Raw genomic sequence first — 23,754 nt, forward strand, 5'->3', positions numbered from 1 at the left:
AGATTGTTATATTGTATAATTTATAATTGTATGATTTTATAATTCAATTAATTCCTCACAGATGGAGTTGATAACTTCAATGATTAAAAAAATAAATTATATTGCAATTGCAATAATCCTATTGCACTGTAAAAATGTAATAATATTAATAGTTAATTTTTAATTATATTAATAATTTAATTAATTATAATAATAATAATAATATATTTACAATTTAGCTTATAAATACTCAAAATCATGTTATTTAAAGTATAAAAATTAAACAAAACAAATGTAGAAATATTGCAATAACTATTGAGCTGTAAATACATTTATTAATAATAATATTTTTTATTATTATATTTGTATTTAAAAAAAATTTAAACTTACGATAATATTATTTATGGCTATCTTCAATTCTTTATTTTAGCAGAACACCACAGGGAGACAGATTTATAAACAAATTTGGGAAGGTGGTTGATGAGTGGTATACATGCATGAAATGCATGTATTTCAAATGTATTTGCTTAAATCTGAGGGGGGAAAATGCTATGTTCACAATTCACATAGGCCCAAAAAATCCAAATAAATACAGAAGAATCACTTGAATAATGGATTATCTACCAAACTATATCAAAATGAAATCTTCTCAGGAAGTGAGACTAGTACAAAGACTAATAAATATCTGCTCCACAGGATTTTTCACCTTCATCTGTGCGAGCTGCTGTTGTTGCTGCTGCTGCTGCAGTCGACGGAGAGCCTCCTGCTGCTGCTGCCTCTGTCTCTGTAGCTCCTGCTGTCTCAGCGCCTCCTGCTCTCTCCTCTTCTGCTCCTCCAACTGTTGCCTTGCCAATGCCGCCGCCTCCTCTTCTAGCCTCTTCTCTTCCTCACGCCGCTTCTGAGCTTCCAGTTCTTCCTGTTTCCTCCGCTCCTCTTCCTGCTGGAACAAAAATAATTAACAAAAAGATCAATAACAGCACTAAACCACACTAAATGTCATCTCAGCTAATACTGCCAATCTAACCAAACTCAGAAGAACCAAGTCATTTGTGGCAGACAGCCATGCATTAATGATTGTACCATGGTTAATGGTTGATCTTAGTTTAGACAAAAAGCGAAGTAATTGATTTGCTTGCAAAAATCCACTTTAAAGATGAGCTCGAAGGCAAATACTATGTTCAGAAAATGATGCATTCTACGGAGCTCGTTAAGAGACATGGTGATGGAAAAAAACACGAGATGGGAGGAAAAAATATATTTCAATGCTTTTGCATTCTCTCGCAGTTATACAGTTGGATAGTTATATTGTATATAATTTGCCGGCATCAGGGCACTGCTATCAATATGCGGGGTATTGAAATCATTTTTGAATGCGCTTGCTTTGCAAAAGTTGCACTTTACGATTCGCAATCACGCGTACTGTGTATAAGGAGCGGCGGTACTGCCCACACATTTTACAAGATAAGATGTCAATGACGCTCAGGATCTGTTGCGCACCAAATACTGCAACATTGCCCTGTCAGTCATCTCTCCTTACTCTCTTCCCGTGATAAGTGAAATCTGATGTACTGTAATGTAACCGACTTCTGCAGCAAGCCTAACCATGTCCCCTTAGGGGCTCCGTAGAATGCATTATTTATTTTCCATGCCTTTCCGAATTTGGAATTAGGCTTTGGGCACATCCTTAATCCTAAAACAGACATAGTAAAAATAGTAGGGATAGTAGGGCTGGGACGACACACCTATCTTGTACACGATACTTGGTTGCCGATACGATATGTATTGCGATTTTTTTAAGAATTGCGATTCTACAAGTATTGTGATTCGATATTGCAATATATTGCAAATTTTTTTACACTAGACCATTGGGAAAAGTTAAATCATACACTTATACAGACTGTTATACATGATTTATAAGATTTATTATATTTTACAAAGGAGCATCATACAGTACTACATTCTCTTGAATAAATGATTCAATAACAAATAAAATTTTTGACAGTCACTTGTCGCCACTTAGTGGCGAAACAATTTAATTGATAAATGCGTTATTTTAAGCACCAAGTTTCTATCAAAAGCTGATCGCTATCGTAGACATCAGTGTTCATATTTGAACTTTAAACTTATCCAAGTACTTCTATGATAATTTTAACTATTGCATCACAGAAATAATGATACTATGAGGTTGAAGCTGTTTCATGACAACTATCTGGGTCAGCGGCAACACAGATTTGAATGTTGCGATATGATTTTGTCAAAGTTAAATACAGACAAATTGAAGATAGTGTGGGTGTTTGAATCAAGATCACAGTCTTTTAAAGATGAATCGTGCAGCTCTATTGTCTTATCTCTCTCAGCAAATGAGTAGCGTGAGGGCTTTACAGTGCTTTCAGTCTCTTCCACGCGTCCACTTGAAAGGGATATTACATCACTCAACACTCATAGATAACACATTTCATCCTCTGTTGGAACGAAAGTGGCTAACTTCTGTCAACCTCATATATAAGCAAGGAAAATAAAGCAATTGAATTAGAATTAATATCTATTCTGGAATAAATAAAAAAAATTAAAAAAAATTGCAATAGCTAGGTGAATCGATTTTTTCTCCCAGCCCTAAGGCATAGATGAAGTTAAACATTAAGACTTTTTTGTAAATGTTGTACATTTCATCTGTTCATTCATTATATCAATTTTAAAAACTATTGGCCTAAACGATCCTTTTCACCTAACTTAGATATTGGTAATGACCCAACAACTGCTATTTTACAAAAGCTTTGAATATGGCTAAACCAATTAGATTTTGGATCCATTTTATAATAAATATTCACACGCAAGTCTTACCTGTTTGCGGAGGAATTCTTCCCTTTGTCTCCTCTCTTCCTCTTCCCTCCTCCTTTCCTCCAGCCGTCGGAGTGCCTCCTCCTGAGCTAACCTTTCCTCCTCCTCTTTCTGCCGTCGCTGTGCCGCCTCCTGCTCCCGCTGCCTCTGGAGAGCCTCCTCCTACAGAAGACAGAGTGCGTATTATATATATTAGGGCTGGGCGATAAAACGATAACGATAATTATCGCGATAGAATTTTTCTCGATACAACGATATGAAGAGTTCGATAAATGTTCGATAATGTGTATGCGCCAAAAGCGGAACGAAACTCATTTGAACCGCGCGCCACACGGACCGTTTATACGCTCGGCTCAAAGTCCAACGGCAGCGCAGCGCAAGCTCACTAGAGCAGATGCGTTTACTCTGATCGGTCCTGGTCACGATATCCAGTGAGAGCGCTTGAATGCAGCGAAGAACACAAATGTCTCCGTGATTTAAACCAGTTTAAAGGCAGATGAAACAGCGCTGACAAACAGGAGAAACACTGTGCGCAACGATACAGTCAGAAGGCTTTTCCGTCTACAAATTCGCATCATTTACCATGGATTTACTGTAACGTTAGCCAAGTAATATTAACTGCACCATGAAATGTGGGATAAACATATTGAATTGTATTACATTATTAATGTAGACAATGTATTAAAGAACTAATGCAATATAATTACAGTATTTAATAATGTATTTAGGCTATGGTTTTTCATACAAATATCATAGAAATCACAAAGTTACATTTTGCCATGATACTGAGGTGCTATCGGCTATGCCTGGCTTTATCTGTGGTTATCATGATCTATTCTAAAGGCATGATACCAGATGACCAATGGTTCATTTTAATAAAACTCAAACAGTCAGAATATTACATTTTACCAAATAAAAATTAGCACAGGCAGAAACTAAGAAATTAATTTTTCTATTAAGATATTTATTTTGTTAAGGAAAATGACAAATGTTTGAATGTTCTACCTCAGATTTGGCAAGTGTTTGTCATGATATGTTCTGACAAAGAGTAGTTTAAAACCACAATTAACGCTCTGGTTTCTACAACTTTTACTTAGGAGCAAAAATCTGCCTTTAAACTTGAAAGAAATAAAGATTTGACATTTATCGTGATAATTATCGATATCGACTGATATAAAAAAAAAAAATGATCGTGATAATTTTTTTTGGCCATATCGCCCAGCCCCAATATATATATATATATATATATATATATATATATATATATATATATATATATATTTTTTTTTTTTTTTTTTTTTTTTTTTTTTTTTGGTAACTCGAAACGATCGGCCACTTAACGGAACCAGCTGATAAACACTTTATTAAATAACTCCCGACTGGTGGTCGATCGATATAATGCTAAGGCCGATATTTTGCATTTTTAAAATATAGGCATCAGCCAACAAGTTATGTTTGGCCGATGTGTCGGAAGCGAGACTTATTGTGATGGTGCTGAGAACCCTAGCGCCTGAGAACACAGCGCTCCCATTCTCTGTCTTCATTAGTTTACGGTCTGTTCAACAGTCCAAACAAAAAGCAAAACAAGCCCCTTAAAAATGAATAAGCAGACATGGCAAATCTGTACGAGAGGAACAAATATAAACAGTATAACTAGGATTACTAATATCCTACAAAATTAAAAGGCAGGAAATGTGATTTATTATGAATAAAATAGTTCAATATAAAATATTTAAATTGATAGATGAAGAAAAACAATAACATGAGATTGAAAAATAATAATTCAACAAAACTTTAAAGTTTTTAAAGTACATTTATAAGTTGTATTTAATATCACTCAATTGGGGACACACCCTCTGCACGTTTCCTACATTTTTGTTTGAACAACTTCTTTAAATTAAACAAATTATTTCATTACTTTTTCCTTAAATAAAATAAAATTCAAAGTTTAGAATCAAATCTATTGAGAATCAATTTAGAATCGGATTGTGACATTCCAAAAGATTCCCAACTCTAATATATAAACCAAAAAACATTCAAAAGTTTAGTTGTGTGAATGTCAATGTGCCATTTACTTTTTTAATAAAAGCACATAAAGAACAGTGTTTAGGCTTCAACAACAATCAACAGTGTCATGTGAACATGTATGAGAAACTCATATCAAAAATGCTCTCATTCACCGCCTTCGTTTCATATATGTTTTAAAGGGGTGATGAACTGAGAAATCAAAGTTTCCTTGAGCTTTTGACATATAAGAGATCATCATACTATAATAATATCCTGTAAGTTTCAGAACTGAAAACTACCTTGTTAGTCCAATAAAAGCTTTTATAGACATCAGGCTCAGCAAACGACTCGTTTTTCAAAGTGGGGAACTATGACGTCAAAGAGGATAAAACACCGCCTCCACAAAAGAAGATCAACGCCTACTTCAACACGGCCTGTTTAGCCCCGCCCACCGATTCGCCCAAACATGCTAAATAACATAGGACGACATGATAATTGCTACCGGATCGAGCTACTTACAAGCAATAAACATGCTGTTGACTAAATATTGTGCAGTGCCTGTTTGTGGAAGAAGACAGTCATAAGCTTCCTTCGGATTCCAGCATGGTTAAACTTTATTAAATCAATCAATCACAATTTCCCGACACGGATCTGCCAGCAACATGTAAGTAACCATGTGTATTCTAATGCCTGATCTGCGATCAGTGATTTCGGTGTAATTATTCAAGTTCAGATATTTCTCTTAAAATCGTTCAATACTGTTTATGCATCAGTGACTAAACGATCAACTTCACATAATTTCTCGTAGTATTATGAAAATAATCTTTTTTTTAAACTGTTATTTAATTATATAGCCTACAGAAAGCGATCAAAGAACGATCCCTTTGCCCAAGCTGTCAATCAAACAGCACAGCGCGAGCCGCGAGAGCTTATCTGGACACTTACCAAACTCGTGATGAAATAAAGACACTGTTACACTACACAACGAAGCTCTTACTGTGTACTCACATCGTGTTTGCATTGTGATTTGGTGTAAGCATTTGTGAGAGTGCAAAAATTGCGTTGCAATGATAAGATCTTTATTCACGCGATCAACAGACTGTCTGTCATCTGCTCAGTGCTCATCATGCTGCAACCTTTCATGTGATGGAATAGATTTAAATATAATGCTTGAAACGATACTTTTCACGATTTGTTAATCTCGATAGCTGTAATAGTAAAAACGTAGTAAAAGTTTTTGAGAGAGTTCCTGTAATACTAGCTATTTCATTGCAAGCATGTCAGCCAATCACAGCAGTGGGCGTTTGCACTGCAGTCTCACAGCAGACACGCCCCTTAAAACGGAGCGTTCAAATCTAAGGCTGAAATCAGGCTTGGAAAAATGGCTTTTATTTATAAATTATGACAATTTTTTATGTAAAAATCATACTAACATTATAAGGGCACCCCAGGCAACATTATAAAATAATAAAACAATCCAGTTTCTTGACCCCTTTAAATGCAGAGCTTTGTATTTGAATCTCAGCACTAATCATTGCATAATTTCCCTTCTCTCCTGACCTGTTTGCGCCGTGCCAACTCTTCTTCCTCCAAACGTTTCCGCTCCTCCTCTTGTCTAGCACGCAGCGCCTCTTCCAGTCGCTTCCTCTCCTCCTCTTCCCTTTTGGCCCGAAGCTCTGCCTCCCGTCTCTCCATCTCAAGCTTTAGAGCAGAAAAGACCATTTAAAAAAAAAAAATACTATTAAATTTACAAAATGAGACCCTTGTATCAGTCCCACGGTATCAGTAATTTTAGATCACAAAATATCTACTCGTATCTTTCTCACCTTCAAAGCTTTGGCTTTCTCCAGCTGAATCTGTTCAAGGGAAGACGCCTGAGGCATGGAGTCTAGTGGCAGATCCCATACGCTACTCCCTTCCCATGCTAAAAAATACAAACAGACTTAGAATAAGCATATCATATGATTTCTCAATTTGACTGTTAGAGATCAGCATATATACAAACTTAATTATGAGTTATCTGTGTAGCCAATTTTGATACTCTAAATGTATAGACATCATAGAATAAAAATGAATGATATATCAAATATGAATTAATGAATTAATGGAGTTTAATGCTACTGTGGTAGTAAAGGGCATGACCATTGTGAATGTAAAGACAAAATAATAGAAGAAGCCACTGTTCCACTTCAAAGCAAAAACAACTGTCAAATGCCACATGTTTCTGTTCTGCTTAAGTGGCATCTCATTCAGCTGAGTCAAATCACTAGCAACCGAGTTATACCACGAGATGAGCATGAGTCATATCAAAAACTAAGTGAGTGGTGTGTTACTGTAAGTGAGAGTAGAAAACAAGCACACCAGAAACAATACAAGAGCTGCAGGAAGGATGCAGCACTTTTTTTTTTCCATTTAAAGCTACTGTGGCACTCTGACTCAACTGCTGATCTAATGACTTGAGGAGTTCAAGACAACAAACAAGGTGAGGTGAATAACTAACATCTAAAAGTTTGAAGCGAGACAAACAAAGGCATAAACTGACTGTGGGGGGGAAATGGATCAAGATTTTCAAAAAATTTGCCTCAACGTATTCTACACTAGGAAAAAGTTCCAGTTCTAAACATGTCCTTGTTCTGATCTTATTGCTTAGCAGAGCAGATCTCGGTGTTGACGTACTGCTGGGAGTGGTGGGCTGCATGTTTGGAGAACAGGATGCCTGAGTGGAAGAGTTCTGCATTTCCCAAACAGATCCCGAGTCTGGAACGGACATGGAACGTGTGACGGGAGGTAAGAGGCTCTGTTGAGGCTCTGGCGTTCTGCAGGGGCACACAAATCAAACTGTGAGATAGTGTCACAGATGCTCAACCACAATACCAATGCAGTGTATCACACCACCCACGCTTTAATATGCCCTCTGTTTGCCCTGATGAAATGTGTAATTCTGAGAAGTTATCTGAAAACAGAAGTAAATTAATCTCACCTGATCTTAAGCGCCTGATGGAGAAGGAGATTGAGCTGCTGCTGTTGTAGAGGAGGAGCAGAGTTTAAAACTTTCTGTTGAGCCAGAGCATACTGTTGCCTAGAGGACAAGAGAGAGTCTTCATTTAATGGCATTAAAAAAAAAAATCATGTGTTTGCATGTCTTTTTTTTGAAAGAAATTAAATTTTATTCAGCAAGGATACATTCAATTGATCTAAAGTGTCAGTAAAGACATTTATGTTATAACAGATTTTGATTTGATCTAAATGCTGTTCTTTGAATTTCCTATTCCAATTGTTTTCTATATTGATAAGAAATGTTTCTCAAGCAGCAAATCAGCATATTAGAAATGATTTCTGAAGAATCATGTGACACTGAAGACTGGAGTAATGATGCTGAAAATTCAGCTTAGGAATTAATTACATTTTAAAATAAAACTGGGCTGAAAATAACATTGGTTCAACAAATGGTGCGAGTTTAAGGCAGAACTACCCATTTTTTTTCCCTAACAACGGACAACAGAAGAGTGAAATTAAGTTAATTAATAGTAATTAGTAATTTAGTAGTAATTTGTTTTTGATGTTCTCTCTAGCAATTCTGTTTGTGCTGCAAAAAATTACACCGTCATACCTGAGTAAGTACTGATATTGCATCTGCTGTATCTGATACATATTTAGAGCATTCATCTCCTGTTGTCTCTTTATCCTCTCTTGATCTGCATCTCCCTATACACAGACAAACACACACATCAACACTTTTTGTATGCTGAACAACAAGGGGAAGTCGTCTTGGGCCTGGCATTTCTCACAGATAAGCAAGTCTCTTATTACCAGTACGGGAGGTAGTGTGGGGCCGGGTGTAAAGGGCACTCGCCCCCACAACTTCATCATCTCTCCCAGGGGCTGGAACATCTCGTCACATCCTCGCTTCACCTGCAAGGTCATGGTGAAATAGCCCGCCTGAAACCACTCAGACATCTCCTGGTTATTAAATGGTCCTGTGAGAAGACAGACAGACTGGGGTCACTGAATGTGGCTATTTAGAGCAACACGGTAACATTTTGAATTCTCTGAAGTAGAGAGGCTTCCTCACAGGGAAGGGGAACAAGTTGTTAGTTCTTAAGGCCCTTTCACACTGGACGCGATTTTTACGCACGAATAATTCGCGCGATGGTTTTATTTTTTGATCAGCTGTTTGTGTAATGAGTGCTTTCACACCGAACGCGAATGTGCTGCGGCGAAAAAACGACTTTTTTTTTTTCGTTTCGATGTCGATTTTTTTTTTCCTTTTGCGGCGACAGAAAAGACTTCAGCCAATCATATACTACAAGGACAATGATTGTGTGGCGTATCATTGCCAACCAACTCGGTTATCACGACTGTGAGTATGTTGTGTGATAGTTTTAGTTGTTGTATAGTCCTGTGCTGTGTAGGCTAGCAGGCTAAACTACATTTGGGATAGAAAGCTAATCGTCAAAGATAGAGATAGAGACCGTGTTTACGCGGCTCATGTGATGGGTTTTGACGCGAACTATTCGCACACGAACTATTCGCTTTTTCGTTACGCATCCGGTGTGAAAGGGCCTTTAAGGTACAGGTTTTAACATGGACAGATTCAGTCGTAAGACATTGAGTAATTTTGTAGTCGACGTAATCGATTAGTTGAAAATAAAAATGTTTAAAACTAGAATGATGTACATGATATTAGGGATGGGCGGAATGACAATATTTGTCAAGTCAAGACAAGTCACATTTATTTTTATAACACTTTATACAAAACGTATTGTTTCAAAGCAGCTTTACAGTGATAACAGGAAAATAATGCAACAAAGTTATTTGGATGTACAGCAGATCTAGAAGAAAATAGCGTTATTGTCCAGCTCAAGTAAGTTCGGTGTTGATTCATTTCCGTTGTAAAAGTCATTAGTTATTCAGTTATTCATATACAGCAGCTCTGGAGAAAACAGTGATGTCATCGTCCAGCTCAGTTCAGTTCTCATGATACAATGCAGTCAATGCAGTCAGATCAATAATATTGTTATCAAGACCACGGAAGAGTTTATTATTACAGATTTTGCTATATAATTTATATCTCGGTAATATGTAATATATCCATGCAGCACAATACTAAAAGTTATTGACACTTTAGCGTGATAAAGGCACTATGTGGCACTCAAGACTGGAGTAATGGCTGCTGAAAATGTAGCTTTTGCAGCTTAAGAATAAATTATATTTAAAAAAATTATAATTCTTACGTTTCATAATAAATAAAAATAAATGGAGCCTTGGTGAACATTAAGATACTTCATAAAAAATGTATAAATGTAAAAAAAAAAAAGGATTCTTAAAAATCTGAATAACTGCATTTATAATGCAGTGCGAAAGTTAGATTGGATACTGATTTGCCTACCTTGGATCTCTCCCTGCGGATCTTTGTAAAACCATTTGAATGCAGCCTCATGGGTAATGGGAAGAGCTGTGGGTTTGGGACCAATCTTGGTGGCCAAACGCTCATCGTCCAAACCGCCGTCCTGCAGGTATGCCACCATTTTCTCAGCTTCCTGTTTCAGATAGGAAAAAGTCTACTGTTCAAATTTTCGATCTTCGTAGAAGCTTTGTAATGTGGCTGATAGACCTTAGAGTAGCTCTGATACCTTTAGCAGTATTTTATACCAATAATTTACACCATGTCAAATCCAGACGCACGCATCACAACGAATTGTGACAAAAGCAAATACCACCTATTATAATCAGTGATGCAATCTACAACAAATTCCCGACAGTAAACTGATGCCCCGTTCAATTTCCAACATACTTCAAGTGCTCATGCTACTTCTGACACAAAGAACAAATGAATTTGCAACGGTTGCTTTGTCACATCCGGTGTAGACACCAAGTGTTAGGTACCAACTCAATATTTAGATGCAAGCACTGCTGTACAGTAAACAGCCATTCACACCTGCTCAAAGTGCTTGAGTCCCTCATCCTCATCCATGTCAGAGGGCAGTGCAGAGGGCCGGCTGAAAGGACCCACAATGCCTTTGGAGTGGGGGAGAACAGGAGCCACTGCCACTGGCATCTCCAGAGGCTTGACCTGCTGGGTTTGCGTGGGCACTGACTGAACGGGGAGCACAGGAGGAGTAGAGAGCGGAAGATCTGGAAGCAGAGACAGGGTAATTCAGCATTCCACAAATGAAGGCTACAGGTTTTATTTTCCAAAATATATTTTTTAAGGAACTATTTTTGCATAAATATTTGCATGTGTTTTATTCATTTGATTATTACCTGGGAGTGTGTTTGTTACATGTGGTATGGAAATAGCCTCCAAAATGCTGTTTGGTAGGGTTGTGTGTAGTGGTGCTTTACTGAGTTCAGGTACTGTCGTTCTCTCCAATGGTCTCTCACTTTCTTCAGCCTGTTCCGGGTTAACAGACGGAAGGGGTGCCGGAGTCGCAGCCTTGGGAGGCGTTACCACTGCTGGAAATGGTACAGCAACCGGCGATGGCTCTTCCGATTTACTGCCTTCTGTAAACCAAAAATAAAGCTTTATTAAAAATGGTGACAATGATTTACAATTCTTAAAGAGTTGTTCAGACATGAACTGACAATGTACAAGATTGAAGAATTAAAAATGGTAACATTAAAATCCAGTTTAAAATTTTGGGGCCTGTCATTTTTAAAGAAAATAAATGCTGTTCTTTTAAACTTTTCAAAAAATATTAAGCAGCACAACTGTTTTCAACATTGATAAGAAATGTTTCTTGAGCAGAAAATCAGCATATTAGAAGGATTTCTGAAAGATCATGTGACAATGAAGACTGGAGACATTATGCTGAAAATTCAGTTTTTGCAATCTGATTTTCAAATATGTTAAAATAGAAAATAGTTATTTGAATTGTAATAATATTTCACATTATCAGTTTTACTGTATTTTTGAACAAATAAATGCAGCCTTTGTGAGAGACTTGCCTGCCTGTAACTAAACTGATTAACTTGATTTAGTCCATTAACTTGAAATGGAGTACCCGATGGGATTTCTTAACGCCGCCTTACCTTCATTTCGATTACTCTCACATCTAGTTTCTGTATCAGTATCTTTGGTTTGTTCTGATTCACTGTCATCCTTTTCTGTGTATTCTTCATTCTCCTCCAGTGGCCGGAAGTCCAGCTCCGCCTCTTCCAGGATAGGCTCCTTAGGAGCTTTCTAATTGAGCAATGAGAAAAACTTACTGATCGAAAATACATTTATCTAGACAGACATTCTTATTAACCAAATAAAATAGAATAAAAGATCAAAATTCAAGAACTCACTTCCCACGCCCTCACCTTAAGTGAGAGGAAGGCCCCTGAGGAGTCAAATGTCCCCGTCTCCTCCTCTGCATCTTCCAGACACCATTCTGGCAAACTGTCCCTCTCCTCCTCTACGCTCCCGCTGCCTGACCGAGGTCTGCGGTAACCAGCACGCTCCTCATCCCTTGAGTCAAAAGGAAAACGCCGACGTTGATCCGGGTGTTCCCGCCACCCTGCTGATCGTGGGCCATCTGCAAATGAGGAATCAGTTCGTATCCGAACATTTTTTAAATAAGTTCTTGATGAAAAAAAGGGCATGCAACACACCTGGACTTGGAGGACACCATCGTTCGTTATCCCGACGAGAACCTGCAAGCCTCCAGCCACTATCGTCTTCCTCTCCATTCTGCTCATCTCGAATCGAGCGCCAGTTGTCACTTCCTGAGCGAACGAATTCGTGTTTTCGAGTGTTCCCTGCACTAGCATCCTCATAGTTCGCCCGTACTTTTGGGAAGAAAAAAAAAAAAAGTCAATGAAAAAAAAAGATCCAAATAGTACATGTTGAGCAATTGAAACATTTGCAATGCATCTATTACACACTACCATTTAAAAGTCTGGGACAAGTAAGCTTTTTTTAATGGTGTGAAGCTGCATTTGTTTGATAAAATATACATCAAAAAGTAATATTGTAAGACAATACAATTTCAAATAACTTTTTTCTATTTTAATATGTTAAACTGTAATTTATTCCTGTGATCAAAGCTGAATTTTCAGCATCATTACTCCATTCTTCAGAGTCACATGATCCTTCAGAAATAATTCTAATATGCTGATTTGCTGCTCAAGAAACATTTCTTATTATTATCATGTTAAAAAACAGTCGTGTTGCTTAATGTTTTTGTGTAAATCGAGAAACATTTTTTTCAGGATTCTTTGATGAACAGAAAGTTCAAAAGTTCAAAGAAAAGCACTTATTTGAAATCAAAAACTCTTGAACTCACTTTTGATCAATGTAACATCCATGCTCAAAAGTATTTTTTCTTTTTAAAAAAAACTTACATACAAACCTAATGATAATGGTAGTGTACATTTTATAGGTCTGTTAGCAAAGAGGACTTACTGTGATTGAGTGGAAAATGGGCTGGTGCTCCATCTATGGACAGAGATTAAGTTGGTTCAGTACTGGAATATAATGTGATGCATTACATCAGGTCACACTTTGTAGGAGAGAGTGGGGTCATCTATGCCACTTTTTCCCACAACTACCCCTAATTTATGAAGTTAGTGGAAAAAATGCACAGAAATTTTGCATGTAGAAAGTGTTAATCACTTTTCTCATGTGGAATCTCTCAATCAAAGGCAGCTGTATATGACCATTTCTAAATACATGGTGACATGACAAAAATGGTGCAGTTTTCAAACTGTGGGTCTCGAAGTGGGAAAAGATGGGTCGCACAAATTGGCTGCAGCTAAATTTGCATTTCAGTAAATCACTTACAGTTCATCTCTGGACCGGAGTGAGCATGTTTTTATGTACATATTTCATATACTCTTTAACCAGAGTAAATGAAGAAATTAAAACTTAAATATAAAGTGATGAAATTTGTACTATAAAATACTCAATTATGTCCTAAGATTGGGTTTTCTAATCTCAAATAGTTTGGTGGGTCTTGATATAGATTATAGTTGTCTAGGTGGGTCCTGGATTGGAAACGTTTGGGAACCGCTGTTCTAGATTATGGGGGGCACATCTGACCCCACTCTCATTTATGTCTTAAAAACCTAGCATACTAACCTGGATCTTTTCGCCCTGGCTTTTCGAACCTTTTGTCTCCCCTGGGCAGGACGAAAAAAAAAAAAAATTAAGTTTAATCAGGGTAACCTGAACCAAATGTGCAAAAACAAAGACACCTAACATACTTAATTTGTCCTTTCTCGCAGTTTATTTTAGATAACATATCTGGGCCAAAAAACTGTTAATTTCAGCACTTAGTCTGCATACTCGGAGTGACAAACAAATGTTGTAGATATTTCAATTGCTTACAGACAGTTTGTGCTGCAGGTGCAATTCATTTTGAGTACCTCTCCTCCCAACTCTGGGAGCGATGCATCTCTCTCCCTCCACGGCCAAAACCTCCCTCCACATCATCAAAACTTCTTTGGTAAAATCCTCCTTCTCCTCTGCCCCTCCCTGTCAATCAAACAAAAAGGGCTCATGAGCATATGCACAAGTCTGACCTTTTCTCACCATAACTGTGCAAAAGAAATTCAGTACAGTGAAAACTATTAAGGAAAGAAAATGTTACACAAGGTGACAAAAGTTTGCACTCTGCTCTAGTTTAACAGAAAGAAAAACATTTCCGCTGCTAAAAACGTATCAAGTAACTGCACTTCTTTTAGATGGAAAAAAAGGAAAGTCTGTGGTTGCAATGTAGCTCACCTCGCCCCCGTGAAGAACTTCGGCCTCTAGGTGCCCCCGCCACCGTCCCCCCTCCCCTTCCTGTCAGACGGAGTACAGCTGCACTGTTTACAGACATGGAGAAATTTCTCTGTGGAGACAGACACGCATGCAAAGCAATGTAAAGGCCACTCCATTCACAGATGCAAGCCTGGCAATGGGTTGCGTGACAGCGAGATTGTGAGTAGGCTATCTGTTTCGACCACAGCGTGTGCCAAAATGACATCATATGCAAAAAAACCAAATGCCACTACTTGAATAAGTAGGCACAGCTTTTTCACAGCACTTTCATAGAGAATAGAGAGCTGCTGCAGGAAGCACCTCTTTGTCATTTCAAATTCATGTGCAATTCTTAGGTCGCAGTAAATAAATAGGTTGATTCTTACCTGCTCCTCCTCTGTAAATGGGACTAATGCCAATGGTGGCAGGGGCTCCTCTTGTAAAATAGGTAGAAATTCCTTGTCATGAAGATCTACCGGAATCTAAAAGAGAAAATAAAAAGGTTAGTAACATTTTAAACATGAATAAAAATCACATGCATGACAAAAATCTAAGTCAGCAAAAGACAGACGTCCTTACCATGTTATCTTTTACATAAAGTGCTAGCATCTCTTCTCTCCCATAGCGATAGTCTGCAAGTTTATACTTTGGCAATGCGGGTGAGAGTGGAGGGGAGGCCACACTGCTGCTACCCACTCCACCTGACAGGGCGCGGAGCCTGGGACACAGCAGAGACAAAACATGCTACGTCATCATATCATTTGATATGTCAGTAGACACTAAAACAAATACTGTATACTCATACAAAGAACATAAAAAAACTCTCCTACTGCTCAATTACCATAGTGTTTTTCAATCATTTGGAGATATATATATATATACATATACATATATATATACATATACATACATATACATATACACATACATATATATATATATATATATATATATATATATATATATATATATACATACATACATACATACATACATACATATACATATATAATATATATATACCGGTACATATATATATATATACATATACATATATATATACATATACATATATATATATATATATATATATATATATATATATATATATACACATATATATATATATCTCCAAATGATTGAAAAACACTATGGTAATTGAGCAGTAGGAGAGTTTAAAAGCAGAAATGTGAAGCTTGTCTTTTTGTTAAAGTATTTTAATAAAAAAAAAAAAAGTATAATAAATTTGTATTTGTTTTAATTATATTTATATATATTTACATCACACATATTTTTGTCAAAGCATTTACATAAACTCAAATAAAGGTGTGTTAAAGCATTGTGTTCAGATAAGTGAAATAGCTAAATAAAATGGAACAAAAACATACTAGATTAATATAATATTCTGATTTGTTAAGTCAGCAACACTTCACAATACGGATTCATTTAAAGTCCCCCTGTGGTGAAAATTAAGGTTTTATATTGTTCAAGTGTCTATGTGGTGATTAGTATTTTCTCCTTAAAACTGCAGTGAACCAAAGACAGTCTCAAAAATGCGGTTTGAAACCGCTGGTGTTTCTGACGTCACAAACTACCTAGTAACCAATCGCGTCAACTTGTGGATCTCTGAGCTGGTGTGAGTGAGTGAGTGGAGGCGGGGCAAATTAGCAAATTCATAGAACCACATATAGTAAATGAGGGAAGTGTGTAGTTACATTAAAGCTATTTTAAGGCATGAAGTGATTTTTTCAAAGAAAAAACACCTAAATATGTAATTTTGAAGTTTTAAGAGATAAATTGATTGACTACAGGGGGACTTAAACATTAGTCAATGCATTAGCTAACATGAATAATGAGCAATATCTGTTTTAAAGCATTTATTAATCTTTGTTAATGTTAGTTAGCAAAAATATAGTTCATAGTTTGTTCATGTTGGCTTACAGTACATTAATGTTAAATGCAACTTTTGATTGTAATAATGTATAAGTACATGTTGAAATTAACATTTTCAGTATTGCTCATTTTAGTTCATTTTAATAATGTAGTTAACTAATATTAACAAAAGAAACCTTATTATAGTGTTACCAATAAAAGTCTAATATTTCAAATAATTCTGATATTTTCAATCTTAAATAATACTTTTTCCAGATCTTTCACTTTTAGTGTGTGAAACCCCGGAACTTACAAAATGCTTAACTTTTGAATCAATCAAATTAAAAAAAATCAGTGGCAATACCCTGTATGCATGTTTTCTGAGAGAAAATTTATTTTCTGTGTTATTGACAGCACACCACAGATGACGTCCATCTGTGAAATGGACAAAGCTTAAGTTTCATTTGGTATAATCACTAAACTTGGAAGCAATCCTGACTAAGGCTGTACATACATAATCAGCCTGAACATTTACGGTGTTTCATTAAAAAACTATTCACAATGCTGCTTCAGACATTGATGCTTCAGCAACAACACTCACCATTCTGGTCCGAAGTTAAGCGTCTGGGTTTCTGCCATTTTCCTTGAAAGTCTGAAGAAAATTAAAATGATTTGATTAATAGCTCAGCACACAAATATGAATTGCCTTAAATGAAAAATACTGAATATTCAGAAAATAAATGTTGTTTATGTTACACTACATCGCTTTCAACTAAAAACTGAAAACTTTTCATGTTCAACTTCATTTAGGCTACTTGACAACGGCATGTAAACTACAAAAACGCAAATGTGTGCAAACGGCGACATCATGCGCATGTGTATTACTTTTCCGGTCTGTAGGATTGTAGTAGAATTGCATGATTAAGCTTTAAAAGATTGAAATATTTTTATTCAAACACCCACACAATCTTATTCCTAAATGACAACGATTCACCTGTGCCTATTAAACCTTTGACAAAATCACGTCGGCACTGCCGCTGACCCAGAGGGAGCAGTTGTCATGTTTAGGTTTAAATTCATTTTATACACCTAAAGCATTATCGTATTGCATATCGAATATTGCATTTTTCTTCAATATCATGCAGCCGTAAATCACTACCATAGACATCAGTGTTTGTATCCAAACTTTTATCTCAGTACTTCTGTGAAAATGTGTATATTTGTAACAGACATAATGATACTGTGTGATTGAAAAGACTGTTTGTGAAGCTGTTTCATACCATTCTTTCTGTGAAAAGAAAGCATTACAACTTTTGAAAGTGAACAGCAGCGTTTCAGCATTAGCCTACATAAAGTAGCGTCACAAATCTGACATTTTAACATCAATGTAAACAATAACAAAAAACAGTTTTTCTATTTAAAGAAAAACCTACAAACTTAATAATCAAATATAAAAATAAAACACTGCATTGTCTTCGCATTAAATATATATCGATTTATATTAAAGCTACAAAAGTTACTCAGTCAAGAGCAGTGAGAGAGCAAGTTGCACGTAACATTTGCGTGCCCAGTGTATCTCTGTTATATGCGTCAACCTAAAACATTTGCGCAACTTTTTGAAGTAGCCTATTAAAATCATTCAGATATCACAAGACCTTGCGATATGCATATCGTGATATGTACATTTGCGATATATCGTGCAGCCATAGTAGCAATCAAAATAAAACAATCACCTTTTGAAAGTAACTTGCCACTTGAAAAAAAACGACTGTATTGATTACATTGTTATGCCACTTGGTGGCAAAAAGTGAGTGTTAATTATTTTTTATTTTTTTTCATTGAATCATTCATTCAAGAGATTTGTTCAAAAACGATTCATTCAGTAATGAAACAAAAGTATTTATGAATCATTAAATCAAATAGATTTTCTAAAATTATTCATTCAAATGAATTAAACATTTTTAAATAGACTGCAGCAATTTATATTTGGCCAGAACCTCAAGTAAGTACATGTTAGTTTGTTTAGGCCTAGTTGTTTGTTCAGAATCATGATCTTTATTTGAAGAAATCGTGATTTTCAATTTATCCAGAATTGTGCAGCTCTTGCGCGCAGTGTTCATTTACAAAGTGACAGTTAACTACTGGCCTGGCAGGCTAATACAGCGTTTTGAGTTGTTTTCGCAGATCCGTGTAAATATGGATTACTTTGACAACATTGTTGTCTGTACGCGAAAAACGCAAAGGAAAAACGTTTCCGTTTTTTGCATAGCATTGTCGTGTAAACATACCCCAAGACAATACAGCAAAAACATGTCTGAAAAATGCCATCATTCATGGTTTACATGTGTGCAAGCAAGGACACATATCGACATTAGGATTATACATTTATCACCTGGTGCATGTTTAAAAAGTGGAAATGTCAATAAGTACTTTACAGGTTTTGCAGCGTACCGTCAAATGCATGCAATTTACAAAAAAATCTCCACATACTTCAGACATATTTGCAATAAACAAACAAAAACAATATTTGTGTGTTGTTGAGTGTGAGCGGATTCGTGAAATGAAAACTACACCTACACTAAAAAAAATTGCATGTACATATCTCCTATTTCCATTGTTTGGGTCTTCCCCTTTGGTTGCAATTGCAAATACACGCCAACGCAACGCTTATGAATACACAAAAGTGACAACCTTTGATCTAAAATAAATTAAGCTTTTGACTTTTTATTTTCAAATGAACACTTTAAAGAATGTGCATGATTTTATTTAAAGTCCCAGATAGGCATAATAATACTGTATATAAACAGTGGTTACTTTGACAGTAAATAATTTTTTTCCAGCATATTCTAGAGGTGACCCCCATTTATTCGCCACCTTAGTGTACCCCCCCTTTACTGTGACGAGCTATTTTAAGAACTCTCCCGATTAGGAAGGGCATTCTCAGACATCTGTGCAATCCATGGCTTCCCTTGCCCACTACGTAGTGCAACTAACTTTTTTCAACTTGATTTGAAATGATCACATTGCAGTGGCATCTTGGCAGACTTGTCAAACCAGACCCATTTAACCTCAGGGGAAAAGGAGACCTTTATTAATATTTTATAATTAATTACCTTTCATTTACGGCTTAATATTATATTTTCAGAACTGCTACGCAGCCACATTATGTAGATGACATAAGGTCTATGCAAAACAAACAGTAGTGACTTGCTGATGCAGGGATTTAAACCACGTGTACAACGCAATGAAGTAATACAATCCAGATCACACATATGCCATCAACAAAATCTAACCACACATATACACACACACACATATATATATATATTATATATATATATATATATATGGCATTTCGATAGGTTTATCTGTTCAAATCATGCGATTACGCGGTTGCATCAGATCCCAAATAGGCATGCATGGTTATTGTATTTGTAAAGTCAATAAAGCTATTTTAGGTTGAAAACAGATGGTCAACAGATTTTTGCCAAGTTACCATCCATTACACTTGCATCGCCTGTTTAGAAATGTAATGAGCGTATAAAACAATAGGTTTTCATAAAACCACTGTAATATGCGTGGGAAGAGTCATAATTAGTCTTTTGGAGGCTGATAGGTCTGAAAATACACTTTGGTATATTGTCAATCCCATTAGTGGCTTGCCAGTCATTGAGGCGTGTGTAACTGATCTGTATCAAGACTTGACGTTTTTATTTCTACAAACCTCAAAAGTAATGCTAATAAATGTAGCCTAATTTTAAAGTTTCATCGATCACGTCCATGTCGGTTCATGCCCTCATACTCCCTGTAAGCACTGCAGTCCACAAGCTAGTTCAAGAAAACACAAATTAATCCCTTTAGGAACGTTTAGATGTAAGTTAACGTCAATGTGAAATATTGAATTGACAGCTTCAGATGTCATGTTACCGTTTAATGAGGCGTTTTAATAAAGCGAAATATCCTAGCCTGGCTATCGCTGGACATTTAACTTTCTGACTTCCAACTCCTGCCAACTTTAAATCAGTCCCACGCACCGCTGAGAAGTGTACGACCTGTCAAATACTGCCGTAATAAATGCCGACAGGAGCACAGAAGCACATCTTACGGCCGACGGGAGTAAATATGTAAGTTAGTTGGCACGAGTTTTAATCCGTGCGGCCTATGCTTACAGTTTCCAGCCACATCGCATTCCACTACGACTGCCTACGGATAGCTGATAGCATCATCAGCGGTAGGCCGGTCAAATCAAGCCCGGTGCTTCCAGGCCTAACAACCATGCGGGCTAGAATAGCGTCGGTCCGCTAAGTTGGGGCGGGTCTATGTAACTGAGAATTAACGTAGGAATAGATACGTTTTATTTTAGAGTAAAACCGTGTACGCCGGGCCCGCTGTCTTACCTCTGCTTTTACTGACAGCGCTGAGTTTGTGTGCGAGTGGCGTCTCTCGTTTCGTATCCACAAGATGGCTGATTGTAGGTCACATGACAAACACGTATGCTGAAAATTGCCCGGATGAGAGTGAGCGCGCTGACAGCAGCACTTCCCTAGTGCGCACGCGTTGGATTTCCATGTTTTAATGGGGATTTTCCATAGACCTGAATCAGAAATCGCCCACTAAACCCTCATTCACTATTCCTTTCCTTAGTCCACTAATACTGTTCACTTGAAGGAGTGAATGAAAACGAGTAAGCGAATTCGGCCGGCCGTTAAGCACATCAGTTGTTATTGCGGTGCAATGTGGGATAGAAGGAGTGCACTCAATAACGTCACTATGGTTTCGGACACCACTACAAATGTCTGTCCCCTCAAATAGCGCCCTATTTGAGGGTATAGGGGGCGATTTCGGATTATAATTTTATAGGCTGCATAATTTTTTATACAGTACAAACTTATTATAGGCTATCTATCCCCTAACCCTATACCCCATCACAGAAAACTTTCTGCATTTTTACATTTTCAAAAAATATCACTGTGTGATTATGGGGACCAACAAAATGTATTAAAAAAAAGAAAATGATGTATTGGTCTTTTAATGGTCTTGACTTAACCAATTTAATTACAATTCACTTGTCAGGAAATTAAGAATTGCACAAATAAAGTAACTTAGCCCGGAATAGCCTCCTCTTAGTTTTCTTTTACTGCAGGCCTATAAGCCAAGTGGGTAAACTTGCAAACAGCTTTTTACAGGAAGAAGAGTCAGTGTTGTTCCATGCACTCAATGTTAATGGCTTCAAACTGTTCATGAGTAGTTGAAAAATGTCTACCAGTTCGTTTGAGTTTAAAGGGGTGATGAACTGAGAAATCAAATTTTCCTTGAGCTTTTGACATATAAGAGATCATCATACTATAATAATATCCTGTAAGTTTCAGAACTGAAAACTACCTTGTTAGTCCAATAAAAGCTTTTATAGACATCAGGCTCAGCAAACGACTCGTTTTTCAAAGTGGGGAACTATGACGTCAAAGAGGATAAAACACCGCCTCCACAAAAGAAGATCAACGCCTACTTCAACACGGCCTGTTTAGCCCCGCCCACCGATTCGCCCAAACATGCTAAATAACATAGGACGACATGATGATTGCTTACCGGATCGAGCTACTTCCAAGCAATAAACATGCTGTTTACTAAATATTGTGCGTGCCTGTTTGTGGAAGAAGACAGTCTGCATTAAGCTTCCTTAGGATTCCAGCATGGTTAAACTTGATTAAATCAGTCGATCACAATTTCCCGACACGGATCTGCCAGCAACATGTAAGTAACCATGTGTACTCTAATGCCTGATCTGCGATCAGTGATTTCTGATGTGTAATTATTCAAGTTCAGATATCTTTCTCTTAAAATCGTTCAATACTGTTTATGCATCAGTGACTAAACGATCAACTTCACATAATTTCTCGTAGTATTATGAAAATAATCTTTTTTAAACTGTTATTAAATTAACGTACAGAAAGCGATCAAAGAACGATCCCTTTCCATTCGCCCAAGCTGTCAATCAAACAGCACAGCGCGAGCCGCGAGAGCTTATCTGGACACCTACCAAACTCGTGATGAAATAATGACAGTGTTACACTACACAACGAAGCTCTTACTGTGTATTCACATCGTGTTTGCATTGTGATTTGGTGTAAGCATTTGTGAGAGTGCAAAAATTGCGTTGCAATGATAAGATCTTTATTCACGCGATCAACAGACTGTCTGTCATCTGCTCAGTGCTCATCATGCTGCAACCTTTCATGTGATGGAATAGATTTAAATATAATGCTCTAAACGATACTTTTCACGATTTGTTATCTCGATAGCTGTAATAGTAAAAACGAAGTAAAAGTTTTCGAGAGAGTTCATGTAATACTAGCTATTTCATATGCAAGCATGTCAGCCAATCACAGCAGTGGGCGATTGCACTGCAGTCTCACAGCAGACACGCCCCTTAAAACGGAGCGTTCAAACCTGAGGCTGAAATCAGGCTTGGAAAAATGGCTTTTATTTATAAATTATGACAATTTTTGATGTAAAAATCATACTAACATTATAAGGGCACCCCAGGCAACATTATAAAATAATAAAACAATCCAGTTCATGACCCCTTTAATGTGAGACCAAAATTCACTAGGGTTCAGATCTGGACTCTGACCAGGTTAAAACATGAGCCTGATGGACTTGTTTTCAAGCCATTTCTTGGTTGTGCAATCTGGGCAGAAGCATTGTCTTGTTGAAAAAAAAAAAATCTGATCATTCCTCTTTAGATAACAACTTTTAATTTGTGGGAAGCAAACAATTCTGCAATATTCTCATGTACACCAAAACATTAAATTACTTTTAACAGTAAAGCATTTCACCAATCCCAGCAGCCAGGAGTGCCGCTAGCAATTTTAGGCCATATGAAAGAATGAGTTTGGGCCCCCACGCACCCATTCCATTAATAAAATTGATTTCTGGAGGCCCCAAAAGTGTGTGGGCCCTTAGAATCGTCCTAACTTTCACCCCTGCCAGCAGCTGAAAAGACTGAAAAATGAAAATGACACACTTCCTGCTTCAATGTGGGATGCATTTATTATTATATTTCTCAGCAGATTTTCAAAGACACCGCTCTGGAGCATCACCATACAACTGGTGTTTCATTGTGATTCATCACTCCAACACAACTTCCCTAATTCTACCAAAAACTTTCTGTCTTTGATGTTTTTCTGAGACAGAAGTGGCTTTCTAAGTAGCACATTTGCTTAAATTTAACTAATTTCCTGACTTAAGACCATATATATAGCCAATATATGTAGGTTATATGTTTATTTTTTTATTAACATATTTTTGCATTCATAAATGTTTACCACACA

General features: G+C 36.8%; 1 protein-coding gene across 4 annotated transcripts in view; it reads right to left on the reverse strand.

The window, feature by feature from the left end:
• gigyf2 (GRB10 interacting GYF protein 2) overlaps positions 1-20,903 on the reverse strand; it is a 33,898-nt gene extending 12,995 nt beyond the window's left edge. The window contains exons 1-22 of one of the 4 annotated variants that reach the window (XM_079876245.1): positions 20,821-20,903; positions 17,025-17,075; positions 15,131-15,269; positions 14,938-15,033; positions 14,534-14,642; positions 14,176-14,284; positions 13,889-13,929; positions 13,214-13,246; positions 12,421-12,597; positions 12,130-12,344; positions 11,857-12,007; positions 11,089-11,328; positions 10,763-10,959; positions 10,214-10,364; positions 8,635-8,801; positions 8,435-8,529; positions 7,805-7,903; positions 7,501-7,640; positions 6,651-6,748; positions 6,385-6,525; positions 2,821-2,979; positions 686-919 (exon numbers count right to left, since the gene is read on the reverse strand). In XM_079876245.1, coding sequence (XP_079732371.1) covers positions 686-919; positions 2,821-2,979; positions 6,385-6,525; positions 6,651-6,748; positions 7,501-7,640; positions 7,805-7,903; positions 8,435-8,529; positions 8,635-8,801; positions 10,214-10,364; positions 10,763-10,959; positions 11,089-11,328; positions 11,857-12,007; positions 12,130-12,344; positions 12,421-12,597; positions 13,214-13,246; positions 13,889-13,929; positions 14,176-14,284; positions 14,534-14,642; positions 14,938-15,033; positions 15,131-15,269; positions 17,025-17,062 — 2,829 coding nt within the window. In that variant the 5' untranslated portion in view covers positions 17,063-17,075; positions 20,821-20,903. Of the gene's footprint in view, positions 1-685; positions 920-2,820; positions 2,980-6,384; positions 6,526-6,650; positions 6,749-7,500; positions 7,641-7,804; positions 7,904-8,434; positions 8,530-8,634; positions 8,802-10,213; positions 10,365-10,762; positions 10,960-11,088; positions 11,329-11,856; positions 12,008-12,114; positions 12,345-12,420; positions 12,598-13,213; positions 13,247-13,888; positions 13,930-14,175; positions 14,285-14,533; positions 14,643-14,937; positions 15,034-15,130; positions 15,270-17,024; positions 17,076-20,820 lie in introns of those variants that run through there. The other 3 variants (XM_079876244.1, XM_079876243.1, XM_079876246.1) reach the window with 3 other exon arrangements.
• Positions 20,904-23,754: the final 2,851 nt, after the last annotated feature.

This window comes from Squalius cephalus (genome assembly GCF_949319135.1).
Source record: "Squalius cephalus genome assembly, chromosome: 7".
NCBI lineage: Eukaryota > Metazoa > Chordata > Actinopteri > Cypriniformes > Leuciscidae > Squalius > Squalius cephalus.